The 20,383-nt window shown below is 38.7% G+C and overlaps 1 protein-coding gene across 15 annotated transcripts in view; it reads left to right on the forward strand.

Moving 5' to 3' along the window:
• Reps2 (RALBP1 associated Eps domain containing 2) overlaps nt 1–20,383 on the forward strand; it is a 272,844-nt gene that overhangs the window by 245,475 nt on the left and 6,986 nt on the right. For all 15 annotated transcript variants that reach the window (XM_039100469.2, XM_039100474.2, XM_039100476.2 and 12 more), the window contains 2 exons: nt 982–1,127; nt 14,431–14,536. In XM_039100469.2, the coding sequence (XP_038956397.1) occupies nt 982–1,127; nt 14,431–14,536 (252 nt within the window). The remainder of the gene's footprint in view (nt 1–981; nt 1,128–14,430; nt 14,537–20,383) is intronic.

Consider the following 20,383-nt stretch of genomic DNA (forward strand, 5'->3'; position numbering starts at 1 on the left):
TGTTGGTTCTCCCCTTCTTTATCCCCACCTGTGCCAGGATCTTTTCTCAAATCTTGACACCTTGCCTTAGTCTGACCATGTCATTTGGCCCCTGCCCTTCACAGTCAGTACTACTCACTATTGTGCTCCTCGTTTACTTTCTCACCCTCTTTTTGTTCTTTGGTATTATCCCTTAGGCCATTCTCTTAGCAAAGAAAGTGAACCTTGGGTTTGAAAGGTAACATGGGGTCCCCTAAGGAAGCAGGTCAACTGTTTCCTTGAACACACTGTCTTTTTGTTTGACTTCATGTAGGGATCAGGAGTAAGAGAATGATGAGCATATGGTTAGGACCATTACAGATTTAAAATATATTCTTCAAAGAGGCCCAGAGTGAGGCAAGAGTCAGTTTTGTCTTCAATTAGAATAGACCTTGTGGTTATAAAAGAGGAGTTCTCAATCATCCTAATGCTGCGACCCTTTAATACAGTTCCTTGTGTTGCGGTGACCCGCAACCATAAAATTATTCCATTGCTACTTCATAACTGTAATTTTGCTACTGTTACGAATTGTAATATAAATATCTGAGGTGTTGAATATCTGATATGTGACCTCCAAAGGGCTCACAACCCAAAGGCTAAGAACTGCTATTATATAAAGACTATGTGACAAGTTTAAATGACAAGAAAATATAGATTGTTTACAACATTAAAAAAGGACAAGGGTTATGTCACTAGAATCTTATTTTGGTGTCCTTCTTTGTTAACAACAAGAGTGGTAGATTCCCAGTGTATTTTAAAAAGACAGACAGTAGGCTGTTTGCTGGGACTCACTGCCAGCAGCCTCCAGCACTAGTCAAGTATTACCTACATGTCTGTGATGTGCAGTTTGAATAGAGGTCTTTTTGATCTTGGTCACAGAACTGTGAATAGTGGCATGATAGGCGGAGGGATCATTTAAAAAAAGTTTTTGAATGTTTTGGGTTGATTTTTTTTAATCCACAGGATGTACCACATGCTCAGCCTCCATCAAAGCCCATTCGTAGGAAATTCAGACCTGAAAATCAAACTACAGAAGGCCAAGAGTCTGCTGCTGTAGTTGGAGGGGCAGCTCCTGCAGCGATGGTGAAACCCCATCCAACAGTACAGAAGTAAGTGGCAAAAAGATGAGTGAAGAATGTGGGGAACTTCCTCTTACATATGCATGCATATGTGCTTGTTAATTTGTTTCCCTTTCCTAGCCACAGGGTTTAATGGTTGTCATAGTCATCTCTGTCATGATGATGACGACGGTGACAGCATTAAAGGCTCCCAATCTGATAGTAGACTTTATATTCCTGTTAGCCTGACACAAAGGAGCAGGCAAGTCCTAGGCGAGTGTTTAGTTTCTCTCTTTTCTTTCTTTCTTAACCCTTTTTGTGTTGGCCCAGATTTTCCTATGAAGGAGTCAATATGGCAAGGGCCATTTCCCCTCATCTCATGATCTCTTGTTTGATCTTGTTTGATTTGTTCCTTTAGGGCACATGGCCCACTCAGTGATCATAGTCTCAGTTCTCAGCAGAATTAGGGTATGATTTTAAAACATCTTCAGGTAGAGTTCGTTATTAGTCAGCTCATTACTGAATCGTGCAGGCAGATCTTCCATAATACCCCCTCACCATCTGGAACAGATACTGGAGGAATTGTGGGGACACCATGGACAGGACTAAGGATTGAGACATTTGTGCTTTGGACAAACCACCCTCCTTAGAAGGCTGTCTTTGAGATCTATTACTTGACTCAGTCCTTCTGTAGTGACATAAGGTGAAATATTGAGGGCAAAACCCCAGTGCTGTCACTTGACTTGAAGTGATCCTTGCTTGCCAGCATTGCAAGTATTTGAACTCACTTGTGATATTTCTGTCGAGCCCTTTCAGGTCCCACGGGCTCTGTAGCTTTCCTTCTGCTACACTATTGTGGAAAGAACAGCGACAGGTTCTGTAGAAGCTGGGTTCCATTTGGGTTCTTTGTATTCTTCTTGAGAGGATTTTTCTTTCCCCAAAGGGATAGTTACCTGAAGCCATCAAGCAGTACGGGAAGTGACTTTCTGCATTGTTGTCACCTTCCTAACCAGGACAGAGTTCTGTTAGGCACAAAGATGGCTATGTTTGCCTTCTTCCTCCTCAGCTTCATGTTAATTCCAGTCAGTCACGGGTAGCCGCATTGCCGTCCAAGGTAGATTGCAGGGCATCTGGTAAACTTCACACAGAGAGATGTTGCTTTCCCTTTTTTGTTTTTTTATTTTAAATCAGCTTGGTTGAAATATAATTTACACAGCATACACTCTGGTGGCTTTTAGTATATTCACAAAAGTCATGTGATCATCACTACACACTATAATTTTGCAACCTTTTTTGTTATCTCCAAAAGATTCTCTATGCCCAGTGGAAGTTGTTCCCCAAGTGCTCTTCCAGCTTCTGGAAACCACTAATTTATCCCCTGTCTCTACCCTGCTTACATTTTACATTGATATAGTCATGCATCATGTGCTCCTTTGTGCTTGATCTTTTACTTTCGTTAGTGTTTGCAAGGTTCATCCATGTTATTGCATGAACTAGAACTTACCTTTTTATGGGAAATACTATTCTACTCTATTGATGTTCCACATGTTATCCAATAATTCACCAATCAGACTTTTGGGTGGTTTGACCTTTTTACACATTTTAAACAATGCTGTAGTGTTATCTGTGTTCATGTTTTTGTGTGGACTTTGTGTTTTCATTTTCTTGGGAATACATATATGGGTAAAATTTGGATTTATGTCATAATGCTATGTTTAATACATTGAAGAAGTGTCAGATTCCTTTTCACAGTGAGCACTCCATTTTACGTCTTCAAAATGTATGAGGAATTTAGTTCTCTACTTCTTCATCAATATTTATCTAATTTCTGTAAAAATATTTTTTATTTTTTGAGATTATAATATAATTACATTAGTCCTTCTTTTCCTTTCCTCTCTACAAACCCTTCCATGTGCCCCCACCTTGCTCTCTTTCAGATTCATGGCCTCTTTTTTCATTAACTATTATTACATTCATATAGCATTCTTGAATACATAACCACAACCTGCTCAGTCTGTATGATGTTACTGGTATGTATGTTTTTAGGGCCGACCATTTGGTATTGGAGACCGTCTCTTGCTCTCAGCATTCCTTGATTGCCTATAGTTCTTTGTGTAGGTTTGAGGCTGTGTGAACTTTTCCCTGTCTCCATTAGCATGTCATCTTTTTTCAGGTCATGTTTAGGCAGTCATCCATCCTACTGACTGTAACGAGGCATCTCGCTGCGGTTTTCATTTGCATTTCTTTAGTGATTAATATTGTTGAGCATCTTTCCTTATACTTATTGGCCATTGGAATATAGTTTTGGATAAATACCTACTCATATCCTTTACCACTTATAGTTGAGTCATGGGTTCTTTTATATAGTCTTTATAAAACAAATATATATAGACAAATATATAGACTATATAAAACAGATACATTATTTTCTCCTGTTCTGTTTGTTGCTTTTTCACTCTCTCTCTGTTTGTATAGTTTGAAGCACCAAGATTACATTTTTGTGTGTGTGTATGTATGTGTGTTTGCACTCTGCAACCCTGATTGACATGTAATTCAGTTTGTAGACAGTCTGGCCATGAACTCACAAAGACCTACCTCTGCCTCCCAAGTTCTGGGGTTGAAAGTGGACATTTCCATGTCTGGCTTGGCACTTATATTTTTATTGTCATATTTAAGAAACTGCTGCCTAGTCCAAGTTCACAAAGATTATTTACTTAGAAAAGTCTTGTCACTTTATAGCTAACTCTGACTCCTATGGTCTATTTTGAGTTCATTTTGTATCGCATAGGAAGATGAGGTTCAAATTCATTATTTGACATGGTAATTATATAGCTATCCCTACAGTATTTATTAAAAATGGTGTTTTATTCTATGCATACGTTCTGTGAATGTCAGCATGCTAGTGTGGAGATCATGTACTGTTTAGCTAGGAGACTAATGCACAGGTAACGGTGTGAATAGTCAGGACCTAAGTTTTCACATGAGAGGATTTATACAGCTTCTAGCATGGTAGGAATGTTCATAATTTTTCAAGGCTGGGAGCAAAAGATAGAATATACAAAATGTTTGTCCTATAGGCTTTTCCCAAACCACAGTTTTGAGATGTAAGCTCAGATTCCCTAAGGTATGTGATATATATATATATATATATATATATATATATATATATATATGTATATATATATATATGTGTGTGTGTGTGTGTGTGTGTGTGTGTGTGTGTGTGTGTGTGTGTGTATTCACCCCTCCCCCACTTCTTTCCCATTCACAGTGCTATTTGCTAGGTACTGTCTTTGGAGCAAATGAGAGAAAGAGTAGCAGACATTTTCTGTAAGCCTTAATTCTCCAATAGAACATGAAGAAAGGCTACAAATAAAGAAGAACTAGTTGTAAAACTGTCATCAGCTTTTATAGAAATTAACATCAAAAAAGAATCATTGTCAGAATCCAATTCAACTTTTGGTATTACGTTGCCCACACAAATGAATTAATAAATTCATTTGTTCAAGTAAAATGCTGAGTCCAGGTTATGTGCAATAAACATTTCAATAATGTGTCATCATTAATTTGGCTTAGAGACAGTTTGGCTTAATTGTTCTTTACCCCATCTTTCTTGTCTATTAAAGATGAACTTTTGGAAAATAAGATTATTTGTGCAGGGTGGAGACCGAGGATACCATATAACAGTACCATGGCTCTGTTCCAGACTCTGTAGACAGTATTCTTCCCTATAACCCCAGAGTGCATTATAGTAGCTAGTATAGACTATTTGCTTATCTGCATAATGTTCTCAATGTGGTTGGAATTTTTTCTTTCCCTCCTTATGATTTATATATTGGGATTCTCTATGGGATTGGAGGGTTGAATACCTGATGGAAGTCCTCCATTTCCAACAAAAGAAAAGGCAATCCAAAATTGTGACTTAGAAGATGCATCTAGTTTCCTTGGGTGAAATCAGGGCCTAGGGATAAGGCTAAGAAGATCTATCCTTTTCTCTTTTTTTCCATCTTTATTAAATAGGATATTTCTTTCTTTTTTCCTCCATCTTTCTTAACTTGAGTATTTCTTATTTACATTTCAATTGTAATTCCCTTTCCTGGCATCTGGACCAACATCCCCCTAACCCCTCCCCCTCCCCTTCTCTATTGGTGTTCCCCTCCCCCATCCTCCCCCCATTGCCGCCCTCCCCCCAACAGTCACATTCACTAGGGGTTCAGTCTTGGCAGGACCAAGGGCTTCCCCTTCCACTGGTGCTCTTACTAGGCTATTCATTGCTACCTATGAGGTTGGAGGCCAGGGTTAGTCCATGTATAGTCTTTGGGTAGTAGTGGCTTAGTCCCTGGAAGCTCTGGTTGCTTGGCATTGTTGTTCATATGGGGTCTCAAGTCCCTTCAAGCTTTTTCAGTCCTTTCTCTGATTCCTTCAACAGGGGTCCCGTTCTCAGATCAGAGGTTTGCTGCTGGCATTCGCCTACATATTTGCCGTATTCTGGCTGTGTCTCTCAGGAGCGATCTACATCCGGCTCCTCAGCCTGCACTTCTTTGCTTCATCCATCTTATCTAGTTTGGTGTCTGTATATGTATGGGCCACATGTGGGGCAGGCTCTGAATGGGTGTTCCTTCTGCCTCTGTTCTACACTTTGCCTCCCTATCCCCTCCTAAGGGTATTCTTGTTCCCTTTTTAAAGAAGGACTAAAGCATCTGCATTTTGGTCATCTTTCTTGAGTTTCATGTGTTCTGTGCATCTAGGGTAATTCGAGCATTTGGGATAATATCCACTTATCAATGAGTGCATACCATGTGTGTTTTTCTGTGATTGGGTTACCTCACTCAGGATGATATTTTCCAGTTCCATCGGTTTCATCGGTTTGCCTATGAATTTCATAAAGTCATTGTTTTTGATAGCTGAGTAGTATTCCATTGTGTAGATGTACCAGATTTTCTGTATCCATTCCTCTGTTGAAGGACATCTGGGTTCTTTCCAGTTTCTGGCTATTATAAATAAGGCTGCTATGAACATAGTGGAGCACGTGTCTTTTTTATATGTTGGGGCATCTTCTGGGTATATGCCCAAGAGATGTATAGCTGGGTCCTCAGGTAGTGTAATGTCCAATTTTCTGAGGAACCTCCAGAATGATTTCCAGAATGGTTGTACCAGTCTGCAATCCCACCAACAATGGAGGAGTGTTCCTCTTTCTCCACATCCTCGGCAGCATCTGCTGTCACCGGAGTTTTTGATCTTAGCCATTCTGACTGGTGTGAGGTGGAATCTCAGGGTTGTTTTGATTTGCATTTCCCTTATGACTAAAGATGTTGAGCATTTCGTTAGGTGCTTCTCAGCCATTCGATATTCCTCAGCTGTGAATTCTTTGTTTAGCTCTGAACCCCATTTTTTAATAGGGTTATTTGTCTCCCTGCGGTCTAACTTCTTGAGTTCTTTGTATATTTTGGATATAAGCCCTCTATCAGTTGTAGGATTGGTAAAGATCTTTTCCCAATCTGTTTGTTGCCGTTTTTTCCTAACAACAGTGACGTTTGCCTTACAGAACCTTTGTAGTTTTATGAGATCCCATTTGTCGATTCTTGATCTTAGAGCATAAGCCATTGATGTTTTGTTCAGGAAAATTTTTCCAGTGCCCATGTGTTCCAGATGCTTCCCTAGTTTTTCTTCTATTAGTTTGAGTGTGTCTGGTTTGATGTAGAGGTCCTTGATCCACTTGGACGTAAGCTTTGTACAGGGTGATAAGCATGGATCGATCTGCATTCTTCTACATGTTGACCTCCAGTTGAACCAGTACCATTTGCTGAAAATGGTATCTTTTTTCCAATGGATGGTTTTGGCTCCTTTGTCAAAAATCAAGTGACCATAGGTGTGTGGGCTCATTTCTGGGTCTTCAGTTCTATTCCACTGGTCTATCTGTCTGTCTCTGTACCAATACCATGCAGTTTTTATCACTATTGCTCTGTAATACTGCTTGAGGTCAGGAATAGTGATTCCCCCGGAAGTCCTTGTATTGTTGAGGATATTTTTAGCTATCCTGGGTTTTTGTTATTCCAGATGAATTTGCAAATGGTTCTGTCTAGCTCTTTGAAGAATTGGATTGGTATTTTGATGGGGATTGCATTGAATCTGTAGATTGCTTTTGGTAAAATGGGCATTTTTCCTATATCAATCCTGCCAATCCATGAGCATGGGAGATCTTTCCATCTTCTGAGATCTTCAATTTCTTTCTTCAGAGGCTTGAAGTTCTTATCATACAGATCTTTCACTTGCTTGGTTAAAGTCACACCGAGGTATTTTATATTATTTGGGACTATTATGAAGGGTGTTGTTTCCCTAACTTCTTTCTCAGCTTGTTTCTCTTTTGTGTAGAGGAAGGTTACTGATTTATTTGAGTCAATTTTATACCCAGCCACTTTGCTGAAGTTGTTAATCAGGTTTAGTAGTTTTCTGGTGGAACTTTTGGGAAAACTTAAATATACTAACTTATCATCTGCAAATAGTGGTATTTTGACTTCTTCCTTTCCAATCTGTATCCCTTTGATCTCCTTTTATTTTCCGATTGCTCTGGCTAGGACTCTGAGAACTATATTGAATAAGTAGGGAGAGAGTGGGGAGCCTTTTCTAGTCCCTAATTTTAGTGGGATTGCTTCAAGATTTTCTCCATTTACTTTAATATTGGCTACTGGTTTGCTGTATATGGCTTTTACTATGTTTAGGTATGGGCCTTGAATTCCTGTTCTTCCCAGGACTTTTATCATGAATTTTGTCAAAAGCGTTCTCAGCCTCTAATGAAATGATTATGTGGTTTTTATCTTTCAGTTTGTTTATATAGTAGATTACATTGATGCTTGTATCTACAGCTCCTTGTCTCTTCCTTTGGTTTTCTATATCCAGGGTTGTCTCCCTTGTGCTTCCTTTATTGCTAGTATTTCCATTTTTAATTCCTTCACCTGTTTGATTGTGTTTTCCTATAATTCTTTCAGGGATTTTTGTGATTCCTCTCTATAGGCTTCTACTCGTTTATTTGTGTTTTCCTGCATTTCTCTAATGGAGTTCTTCATGTCTTTCTTGAAGTCCTCCAGCATCATGACCAAATGTGATTTTAAATCTTGATCTTGCTTTTCTGGTGTGTTTGGATATTCAGTGTTGGCTTTGGTGGGAGAATTGGGCTCTGATGATGCCATGTAGTCTTGGTTTCTGTTGCTTGGGTTCCTGTGCTTGCCTCTCGCCATCAGGTTGTCTCTGGTGTTAATTTGTTTTGCTATTTCTGCCAGTGGCTAGACTGTCCTATAGGCCTGTGTGTCAGGAGTACTGTAGACCTGTTTTCCTGTTTTCTTTAATCCAGTCATGGGAACAGAGTGTTCTGTTTTCAGGCATGTAGTCATTCCTGTCTACTGGCTTTCAGCTCTTCCTGTGGGTGTGTGTCCTGAGTCCACCAGGCCAGTCACTTGGAGCAGAATAGTTGGTCTTACCAGTAGTCTTGGGTCTAGAGTCACTCCTCAGGGCTGAGTTCCAGGTCTCTGTGAGGGCAGTAACCAGAAGGGCCTGCCTCTCCTTCTCCTGGGTCCCTGTGCACAGGGAGCCCAGATGGCACTAGGTGTTTCCTCTAGAATCAGAAATGTGGGCAGAGTGTAGTCTCTTCTGGCTTCCCAGGTGTGTCTGCCCCTCTGAAGGTCTTGCTCTCCCTCCCGTGGGATTTGGGTGCAGGTAGCTCTTTGACCGGGTCCCTTCAGATCTGGGCGCTGTCTAGACCGCAGGGCTCCTGCAGTGTTGAGTGCCCCTATCTTCCTGTTCCCAGAGGCCCTATACAGTCTCCTCTTGGGCCAGGAATGTGGGCAGGGGTGGGCAGTACTGGAGGTCTTTCCTGCCCTGCAGTCTCAGGAGTGCCCACATGTCTGGGCGATGAGCTCTCTCTCCTGTGGGGTTTTGGAGCATATCCTTTTCTTAAAGACAGGATCTCATATAGTTATGGCTGGCTCTCTGTATAGATAAGGATGATGAACTCTCCATCAGCCTCTTGTCACTGCCCAAACGTTTGCATGATAGGTGTGAACCAAAATATACGTGCTAATATATTTTTTTCACTTAGAGAATCCTGTTTATATTCTTTCTGGGAAGGCTTTTTTTTGAGATAGGCTCTCACACTATAGCTTGGGCTGGCTACCTCATAGCCTAGGCTGGGCTTCCTCATACCCTAGGCTGGCCTTAAACTTCTGGAATTCCTCTTGATTTAGCCTCTGAGTGCTGGTGCAATAGGTGTGAGCCACTGTGCCTAGCTTATATCCTTTAAAATAATAAAATATATTGTATATATGTTTCAGATTCTCAAAGAATAAGCAAAACAAAACATATTTTTCAAAATTTAGATTTGCTACTTGAACAGAAATACACTTCAGAAGGATAGGATTGCTCTGTTAGGAAGCCAGGCATCTTGTCTTCTGTTCTAGATTTTGTTGGGATTTGCCTTTATCCATATGCTAATGATGACTTGTTACCAACATGTTTATATTTAAGTCACATTTCTATGTGACATGGAACATGTAGAACATATGGAGAGAGAAAAAACCCCATAACTTATTGCGAAGATCTTTCTGATCTCACTGGATTACAACTTAGTCACCTGTTCTTACTCACCTACCAAGGTGACAGAATAATGCAATTTCTGGTTGGTGATGTGATAATCAGTATTACCAGTCTACTTGACCCAGCCTAGAATCATGTGCGAAGAGGGAAGCAGGTCTTAAATAAGGACTTGCCTGGCTGTGGTCATGTCTGTGAGGGAATTGTCTTGATTTTTAATTTATGTAAGAAGATCCAGTCCACCATGACTGCCACCATTACCTAGGCCTGCAGTGCTGAGAATCTAAGTAGGTCTGCCTGCGTGTATTTTCCGTGCTCCTGACTATGGATATCATGTGACTTTGCTGCTTTGAGCTCCTATCACTGTGACTTCTTTGCTATGATGGACTGTAACCTGGAATTGTAACTAATTAAACCCCTTTCTTATATAGATTGTCATTGTCAGGGTATTTTTATCACAGCAAACAGTATGAAACAATGAGAATAGGACAGGTGGCCACATAGCCGGTTGAAATAGAAGCCTACATCATACGGAACACAAGAAAGCATAAGGATAGCTTAGTTAGAGAGCTGTCTAGCATGCACAGGGCCCTGAGTTCAACCCCTCACACCATAAACTCCCTTTAGAGAGTGCTCTGCCACACATTCTCATGCTGACAGTATTGCACAGTGCTTCTGCTCCACATGATAGTGTGCTATTCCATGGAATGAAACAAAGCTAGGATCTACTGGACAGTCTTCTGCCTTTGAAACTCATCCAGTTGCAGTCCAGATTGGAACATGGAGGAAAATGTTAGGGGAATTGGTAGGGAAAAACTTCAGAAGCAATTAAGAGGTAAGATAAACACCTTTCCTGAACTGTTAACAGATGCCCGGGACCTAACATTGATGTCTAAATTAGGACCTTTTATTTGCTTTACTTAGGATTCCTTTGGTTACAAATGACAGAAAAAAAGCCCAAAATTAAAACAACAATAACAGCAACACAACAACTTGGAATAAGTTAGCATATTCTTTCTTGACTCATAAAGAACTTTAAGGAACAATAGTTATTGTGAGGATAGGGGCAGAAACAGACCATAAAAGGGGACTGCAAACCTTTGGACTCCTGAAAAATTTCTAGTCTTCTAAAGGGTTTTTGTCACCTTTCTCTGTGAAGAAGACTACCACTTTGAGCTCCATAGATTAATTGCCTTGCTATGAAGGGTCATGGTTGAACTGGACTCGTAACTATCATCTATATACCTAGGAGAGAGAAGCTGCTTAGGTAAGGATGCCCCAGCATCCACTCAAGTGTGAAAGTGGAAGTGAGAGTTTCATCACACACGCATGAATACAAGGCATCTGCCCATGAAGGTGGAGAGCAGCAATAGAGGCAGCAGTTCTAAGCTGACTCACATAGCATGGTAGTAGTTTATGGATGGAGAGGCATCTGGTTCCGCTTGTTCTTTTCTGTAAACTTTTAAGTTTTGAACTATATACATTCACAGAAACTTAACAAAAATGAATACCAAGTAAACCTGTTTGTGTCTTACAATTTTTTCCAATGATTATATCTTACCTAACTATAGCCAGGATAATTCTACCCCATTTTAGAACATATTGTCATATTGTATAGATTTGTGGATCAATCTCTGCACTCAGTATGCTGGAGTCATACCCACTTCCTATTAGCTAACATTCACAGGCCCTAGCAAACAGTTGCCTAATTTTCTATTCTTATAATTTTGTCATTTTAAGAATGCTATATAAATGGATTTTACATTTTTCTTCAGCATATTTAGCACATTAAAACAGAACAAAACACGACCAACCAACCAAAAATTGAAACAAACAATGCAGTTCAGGACACTGATCCCAAAGAAAGGAAAACTTCCATCCCTTAGCATCCATCCAAATGTGGTAGATGTGTGTATCAGCCAGCACTGTGAAGCGGTGTTCTGTGGCATGCATATAGCAGTCTGTTTAGATCATCTCCTATTAAGTGACACTTGGACTGTGTGTACGTGGTGAGTATCACAATGGAGTTGCTGCAAGCATGTCTGCATACGTTTTTACTTGTACATGAATTTTCCTTTCTTTGGGATAAGCATCCTGAACTGTGATTTTTGGATTATCTGCTAAGTGTGTGTAGTTTGAAAAGACACTACCAAGTTTCTTCCAGAATGGAGGTTTTATGTTCCATTCCCACCAGCATTGTGTGAGACATTGAATTCCTCCGTCTCCTTGGCAGAATTTGGTGGTGTTCTGTTTTAATTGAGCTGTTAAGTAGGTATGTAAGTCCGTGTCATTGTGATCTTAATTTGTATTTCTCTGCAGGCTAACAATGTTGAAAACTTTTGTGTATGTGTATTTGTTACCACAATCCTCATTGGTGATACATCTCTTCCTGTTTTTTTGATGATTTTCTAATTCTTTTGTTTTTAAAGATTTATTTATATATTTCACTGTCTTCAGACACACCAGAAAAGGGCATCGGATCTCATTACCGATGGTTGTGAGCCACCATGTGGTTGCTGGGAATTGAACTCAGGACCTCTGGAAGAGCAGTCAGTGATCCTAACTGTTGGGCCATCTCTCCAGACCTCTTTTTTTAATGTTGCATTTTGAATCCCTTTCTCTTCTTTTCTTTTCTCTTTTCTTCACCTTCCTTCTCTCTTCATCCTCTTCACAGGCCATTGCATTTTTCTGTTTCCTTCTCCCTTTTTCTTGTATTCTTTTAGTTGTTGATATTCAGCGTAATCTTTGTATATATATTGAATATTATCCTAGAACATTTATTGACCTACCAGAAATGCTAGTAATTAATGTTCTTTGAAGTAGAAAGACATAGTTGAGTTTCTAAACTTTAATAATAGCTCTTTATTCCTGCAGGGAGGAAAGGGTAAGTTTTACTTCATCTTAATTTATTAAAAATTCACAACTGAAATAAATTTCATTTCAAGGATCAATGGTTTGAAAACTTGAGATAGTACTTGTTCAGAAGTAGATGTGATTCAAGATGTTACCAGAATAGTAAGATCTGTAGATGTGCCATTGAACCAAATCTATGTACTTGAACAAATGCCTAAATATTAAACATCTCAAAGTAAAAGAAAAAGTCTTCTAGAATGTTGTTCTTTTGGAAAAAGAAGTAAAATTGGACCAAGGCACAGTTTTTCTCTAGTAGACATTTAAATTTAAGTTTATTGTAAAGCAAAGGCATATATCATGTATCAAAACTCAAGCATTCTTTTTATGCTATGTATATTTTGTTTCAGTAATACCGGAGTTGTTCTCAACATTTTACTTTGTAATATTTATTTTTATTGTATTCTTGCATATATTATTCATTTAGTAAAGAAGTTATGAATACAAGTTTACTCTTATATGTGGAACCTGGATAACTTTCTCTCTCTTTTTGTCTCTCTCTGTCTACTGTCTCTGTCTCTGTCTCTGTCTCTGTCTCTCTCTCTCTCTCTCTCACACACACACACACACACACACACACACACACACACACACGCATACATGTGCAACCTGAGAATACAAAGGAGACATCTGTGAAGAAGATGGAAGCTAATGTGATAGGAAGCTGGACAAGACAGGGTATTGACTAGTGAAAGCGTATATGAATTTGAATGAAAATGTCCTTATGAAACTTTCACTTTGCTCAGTGAATATATGCTACTGAAATTAGTTTTTAAAGTGGGGGAGAGTGCTCAGAGGGTAAAGCACTTGGCTGTACAAGCGTGAAGACCTGAGTTTAAATCCCAGAACACAACTGTAAATTCAGTCTCTGCTTTGTAAACCAGTAGACTTCTGAAACTTCTTCCCTGTCTCTGTATGGCTGATAATTAGCCTTTAAACTTTCTGCAGAAGGAACTAATCTTCTACAGATTAGCAGGGTGGCTAGCGTAGTGTATCCTCTAAGGAGATAGTCATTCTATCTGTAGGGTAGATCAGTACTAGAACCCATTTCCCAGTGATTAAAAATATAATTGTTTTCCTAGGAGAGTAGGAATCACCTTTTTGTTTTGTTTCTTGCTGTGGGAATAAGAGTTTGTAAGTTAGACTTATGGTCGCCATGTTGATTTATCATTCCCACCATGGACGGTTTTAAAAGATCAAGGCCATACTAAGAAGACTTACTGGCCAGTGTAAGCGGATACTTTAATAGGTCCAAGTGCAACACTTGATCTCCCTAGTTACACCTGTTCTTTAAGTTAGTACTGACTTAGCTAAGGTATGCTGGTGCAAAAACATTCTTCATTTTCTTCAAGTGCTTCAGATATATTCTGGTATACATGAAAATTCACACATTCTCATAAAGAAATAAAAGAGAATTGAGCAGTCTTGCTAAATTTCTGCTTAAGAAAATGTTCTGCTCTTTTCCACAAGTCTTGTCCACTGAAGTAGATTCCATTAATGCCTATACAAAAAGGGTCATTTGGCTAATAAGACTTATCAGAAAAGCGCTTATTAAAATGTCTTGGAATAACTGGAACACAAATGTTTGAAAAGGCTCAATTCACAGTCTCTATTCAAGTTATAGAGTGGGGAATGGCTTCAGGTTTATATAAATAATTCATCCTGACAAATTTGTTTCTTTTTGGCATGGGCCTGCCTGCCTGCTGGCTTGCTGGCCTGAGAACATGAGATGTTATTTTTGGAGCCCTAGGATGTTAACCTTTGTCAGTTTAGCTCCTCTCATGAATCTGAGTTCTGACTTGCAAGAAAGGGTCCAGACCTCTGAATTTCTTTTCATTGACATGTTTGCACTATTTTACAGGCAGTCTTCCAAGCAGAAGAAGGCTATTCAGACTGCCATTCGCAAAAATAAGGAGGCCAATGCAGTACTGGCCCGCTTGAACAGTGAGCTTCAGCAGCAGCTGAAGGTAAGGAGTACTTCTCATATTTATATCCCCTCATTTACCCTGCCTTTTTCTTCCCATTTGTTCTGACCATCAGCTCCCCATTCCTTTGTTCTCAAGGCTTTTTTGACTGGGGAAGAACAAGTATATTTGTGTTTCAAGGATTGGTTCTTGACTACTTAGACTAAGTCTAATAATAACTTCAGTTAAAAGGAAGCAAACTGCTCATAAACTCTGAATTCTTTGTTGTTCAAAGCTTCTGGGAAAGTTCATAAATGTAGGGATCATCTATGAATGATTCTCACTTTTGTGGAAGTAGGCAGCCTGGGTAAACCCCTTTTCTGGTACCTTGGAAATGGTTCCATTTCACTTTCTCAAGGACATCAGCCCTGGTTTTCTCACCTGTTCCTCTTCATCACTTCTCTGAATCAGTTTCTCAGGCTGCTCCAGCCATATAGCACAAATGTGTTGACATCATACAATAGTAAGTTATTTTGTCCTGGCTCTAGAGTTTGAAGCCAATTTGTCATCAGACCCCTCCTGTCTTTGAAAGCTTCAGAGATGACATGCTTCCTAACTCCAAGTATTTTCTGGCAATCTTTGCCATTTCTTGACCTGTACTTAAAGGTCCAATCTCCATCTCCACGATCACGTAACATTCTTCCTGTGTCTTGTCTATAATGTGTTCTTATTGTACCTTTCTGATTAAGGACAGCAGTCATTGGATTAGGGCCCAACTTAATGTAGCATGATGCCATCCTCATATAAAAATCATGTTTACAGGTCCTGGGAATTAGGACTTGAATATATTTTGGTGGGATATGATTTTATTGGGTCATTCTCACCCCTCATGTAAACATATTCCAGCATCAGTAATCTTAGGGATGATTCTCATTCACTGTCTCACATTTCTCTTATTGACTTTGCTTCATTCTCTTCTCTCTCTCTCTCTCTCTCTCTCTCTCTCTCTCTCTCTCTCTCTCTCTCTCTCTCTCCATCTACCTATCTAGTTTTTAGAAGAATCTATATAAATGACCATCTTCTCTTAGCCCAGGCTAGTTTAGAACACAAAATCCTCCTGCCCCAACCTCCTAAGCGTTGAGATGATACGTGTGCACCACCATGCCAATGTGGAACCAGTGCTTGTGTCTGAGATACCAGGCTTTTCCTCCTTGGCCCTCTACTCCACAGTACTGCTTTAGCACTTGCCACTCTCTTCCTATTCCCAACTTCTGGTTTATGTGCTTCTCACTTCTACTAAGATATTTAATTCCAGAACTTTTAAATACATAGAAAATCTGGAGTAGCTGTACCGTGAATATTTGTACAGCCATGGCTTCAGATCTGCCACTAACCATTAATTATGCTTGTTTTATCATGCACGTGTCAGTTTGTGCTCTATTCATCAATGTATTTCACTTTTGACATATAAATACATTACTAATAATTGTATATATTCCCTAAATATCTCAGCATATATATTGTTAGCTAGACTTTTTTTTATTTGAGACATAGCCCCTTCATCCTGGAACTCACTATGTATGCAGAATAGTCTAGCTTCATAGAGTTCATTTTTTTTACAGGTTTTCCTTATGATGTGAGATTTAACACATATGAATCATAACTGCATTCTTGCTGATCTTGTAACAAATTGGATATACTTATATAACCCAAGTTCTATGGATTTAGAGACTGTTGCCATCCCTGAAAGAGGGTTTCTCATTTTCCTTCCCATTCTACTCCTACCCCACCCACAGGGAACCACTATTCTGGTGTTTTCATATCATAGGTTTGTCTGTTCTGTAACTGTATATGATAGTATCCTATAACCAGTACTTTTGTATACAGTTTTTGAGATTCATGTATTTTGTTGTGTGCCTAAGGAATTCCTTCCTTTTACTGCCACCTAATACTGTACTAAGTGACTATGCCGCAGTTACATTATTAGCTCTATTGATGAACACTTGAGCTGTTTACAGCTTTAAAACATAGCAAATAAAACTGCATCATTGAACATGTTTTAAAACTATGTTTTTGTCTAATCTTTGAGAATTTCATGCAATGTATTTTGGTCATATTCACCCCTTTCCTTGCCTCATGTCTTTCTACAATAATCCTCTGAGTCTAACTTGTGCTGCCCCTACATGTATGTCTGTGAGGTAGCTAGCTAGCTAGTCAATTTATAAGGGACTATACTCCTAAAGAAAACTGACTCTCCCTTAGGTTAAAAAAACAAAAAAAACCAGACAAACAAACAAAGTCTCAAAACACCTTCCCCCATGTACACACACGTCTTAGTTACCTTTCTGTTGCTGTGAAGAACACCATGACCAAGGCAACTTATGCAGCCTTGTTAGAGGAGACCTATCACTGGGGGTGAGTTCTGAGCTTTCAAAAGTCCATCCAGACCCGATCTCTCTTTCTCTCTCTGCAACTTACAGAATATATATATATATATATATATATATATATTCCTTCACAAGCAGTTTCACAATGTTGTGAGTATTTCATTCTATTGTTTGTATCACGTATTTATTTGATGGCTATATACTTTTTTGAACAGATACTTCAAAATTTGATAGAATCCAACTTTGTAATTTTTCATAAGTTTATTACTTTCAATGTAAGGAAACTATACATCTATAGATTATAAAATAATTTTAATATATTTTCTTCTAACAGCTTTATTTTCCTTTACATTTTTACATTAAATTTGTACATGATGTGACATTAGGGTCAAGTTTCATCTCTCCCCATGTTAGTATTTTCTTAATCCAACACCATTTGATGAAAAGACTTTTCCTCCCTTGGATTGATCGCTTTGGTGCCATTATCATAAATCTAATGACTTGTAATTATGGGTTCAGTTCTGACTTTTTACTCTGTTCCATTAGTCTTTCTATGAATCTCTGTGTTAACAGCCTTGATTATCGCTGCCTTATTCTGTCTTGAAATGTGGTAATATAAAATTTTCGACATGTTCTTTTCCATGATTCCCTTGGATATTGTAAGCTGTTTCTCTTGTGCAAATTTAAGGATTGGTAGGAAAATGTCACAAAATAAGAACTGTTAGGATTATGGATAAATTTACATTGAATCTATCAACTAGTTTAAGAAGAATTAGCATGTAAATAATATTGATCTTGTTAATCTGAAACAAGCAGAGGAGTCCCTACAACTATTTCAGCCATCTAAAATTCCCCCAAGGGGTTCTGAGATTTGAGTATATAATTTTTTTGAAATTTTGTCCAAAATCTTTGTGATACTGATAGATTTAAAAAACAATTCTGTTGTTCAGTTGAATTTGTAAAGGTCCCAGGATATAGGATCAATACACAAAAAATCAGTAATATTCCTGTGTATATGTCATAAAAATTGGTAATGGAATTTTTTTGAAAAACATCACTTGACAGTAGCTAGGCTTCTTCCCCAAATGAAGAACTTTGGTACAAATCTATCATATTTGTACACTGGAAACTAGAAATGCTGCCGAGACAAATCCAGGGAGACCTAAAGGAACACATATATTTTCTTATGTATTTGGAAGATTGAATAAAATAGAGATGTCATTTTTTCCCCAGTGATCTTTAGATTCTTGACAGTACCAATTAAGATCCCAGCAGGATTTTTAAAATGAGTACAAACAAGCTGATCCAAACATTTATATGTGAGGGCTGAGGAACTTGAAGTTGCAGGCCTCCCATGTAAAAAGTAACAGATAAAGAAATCACCGGCAAGCTGCAGTAACCAAGACAGGAGAGTTCTGAGAATGGGGTGTAGATCAGAATCCTGAGAGAGATCATATAATCGAAACCATTTGATAAAAAGGCAATGATGCCAAATGAAGTCATAGAAAGCGCGTCTCCCAACATGTTTAACACTTGGTTATCCACAGTAACAAATAGGGAATCTTGATCTAAGTCTCATCCCATGTACAAAGACTAACTTGAATGGGGCTTGTCCATGTAAATGGAAATCATAAAGCTATAAAATTTTTAGGAGAAATTAAAGGGAAAAAATTCATGCTTTGAGGTTAGATATGACCCCAGTAAAAAGAAATGATTAAAAGCATAATCTATAAGAATATAATGTAGTTTATTCACCTTCATTAAAATAAAATACCTTTGCTCTGCCAAAGACACTAGAAAATTACAAGACAAGTTATAGATGGTGAGAAAATATTTTCCAACTACATATTTGTCAGAGAACTTTTGTTCTGACTAAAAAGTAATTTTAAAACTCTAAGTCTTTGGGAAGGCCTGCTACTGTTGGCATGCTGAATGAGCACAACAGTGGAAAGACTCCTAACATCTTACCCATAGATGAACGGCTCGCTCAGCCCTCACCAGAGAAGCTTCTTTTTGCACTAGATAGGAAGTAACACAGAGACTCACAACTAGACAATGGATAGCAAGAAAGACAAGGGGAATACTCAATCCTAAATGGAATATCTTCATCAAAATCCTACCTTCCAGGGCTCAGGGATCTATGTGGAAGAGGAAGTGGAAAGATCATAAGAGCTAGAGGCAAAGGATGACTCCAGAGAGACAGCATCTTCCAGACACATGGCTGATACACTCATGAACTCACAGAGATTGTGGCAGTATGCATAGGGCCTGCACATGTCCAAGCCAGACAAAATCCTAGCATGCCGAAGGGGAAGTGGACACAAAGTCCCACCCCTAATTAAGAAGCTATTTGCAATTGATACCACCTTCTAGGAAAGGGAAAATCAGCTCTTTACATTGGAGCCTCCCTGAGTATACTGACCACACTTCACAGAAGGCCCCATGCCCAGGAGTAGTTGCCCCACACAAAGTGAATTTCTTGTATTTTCTTTTTTATTTGTTTTGCTGTTTTTGTTTTATTGATTTTCTTTCTTTCATTCAGCTTGTTTGTCTGTTTTTCGTTTTCTTTTTCTTTTCCCTGTTGGAGAGACTGAGAACATGGCATTGGATGGGTAGGGAAATAGCAAGGATCTGGAACGAGTTAGAGTGTAAAATATATGATCAAAATGTGTTGAATGAAAAATGTAAATAAATTTTAAAAAAGATTAAGAACTTTAAAAAAACCAAATATCTCAATTTAAAAATTGGCAAAGGACTGGAACAGCTATTTCACCAAAGAGGATATAAGGATGACATATATACATACAAGATGATATTCTATATCATTAACCACTTAGGGAATAATTTAAGCTAGCATTACATACTACTATACACTTATTAAAACTGGTGAAACAAAAAATGGCACTGTCAATGGACAGCAATTGGAACCTCATGCATTGATGGTGGGACTGCAAAATGGTACCCTCACCCCGGAAAGTCATTCAGTAATCTTTTGAAGTGACATCTATGTTTATCTCATTTTAACTTCATTTTCCATTTAATTTGGCTTTATCCTCTCTCTCTCCTTTTGTTTTTCTGTAGGTTAGCTTTTTTCATTGTTCTTCTTGTTTCTTTTCAGTTTTGTTTTATTGAGACAGGGCCTTATGTAGCTCAGGCTGGTATCAGAATGACTAATGTATGTGTCACAGCCTTGAACTCCTTTTGATCATCATTTCTTTACTTGCTAAGTGCTGGGATTCCAGGCACATGCTACTATGGCCTATTTATGTGGTGCTAGAGATGGAATCTGGAGTGACCTGCCTTTTAGGCACGTACTCTACCAACTGAACTCTGTTCTTTTTGTACATCATTTTCACAAAACATATTTGCTTCCTTGGGGCCTTTGAAGTTGCAATGTCGTCATCCTGCACATCTTTATCCATCGTATTCAAGTAGCTTCCTTCTAGCTTCATTCACGTCTCTGATCAAGTTGCATCACCTCTAAGCAATCTTCCCTACTCATACTTTCTGTTTTCTCCTGGTC

Source organism: Rattus norvegicus, chromosome X, assembly GCF_036323735.1.
Source record: "Rattus norvegicus strain BN/NHsdMcwi chromosome X, GRCr8, whole genome shotgun sequence".
In the NCBI taxonomy this organism is placed as follows: domain Eukaryota; kingdom Metazoa; phylum Chordata; class Mammalia; order Rodentia; family Muridae; genus Rattus; species Rattus norvegicus.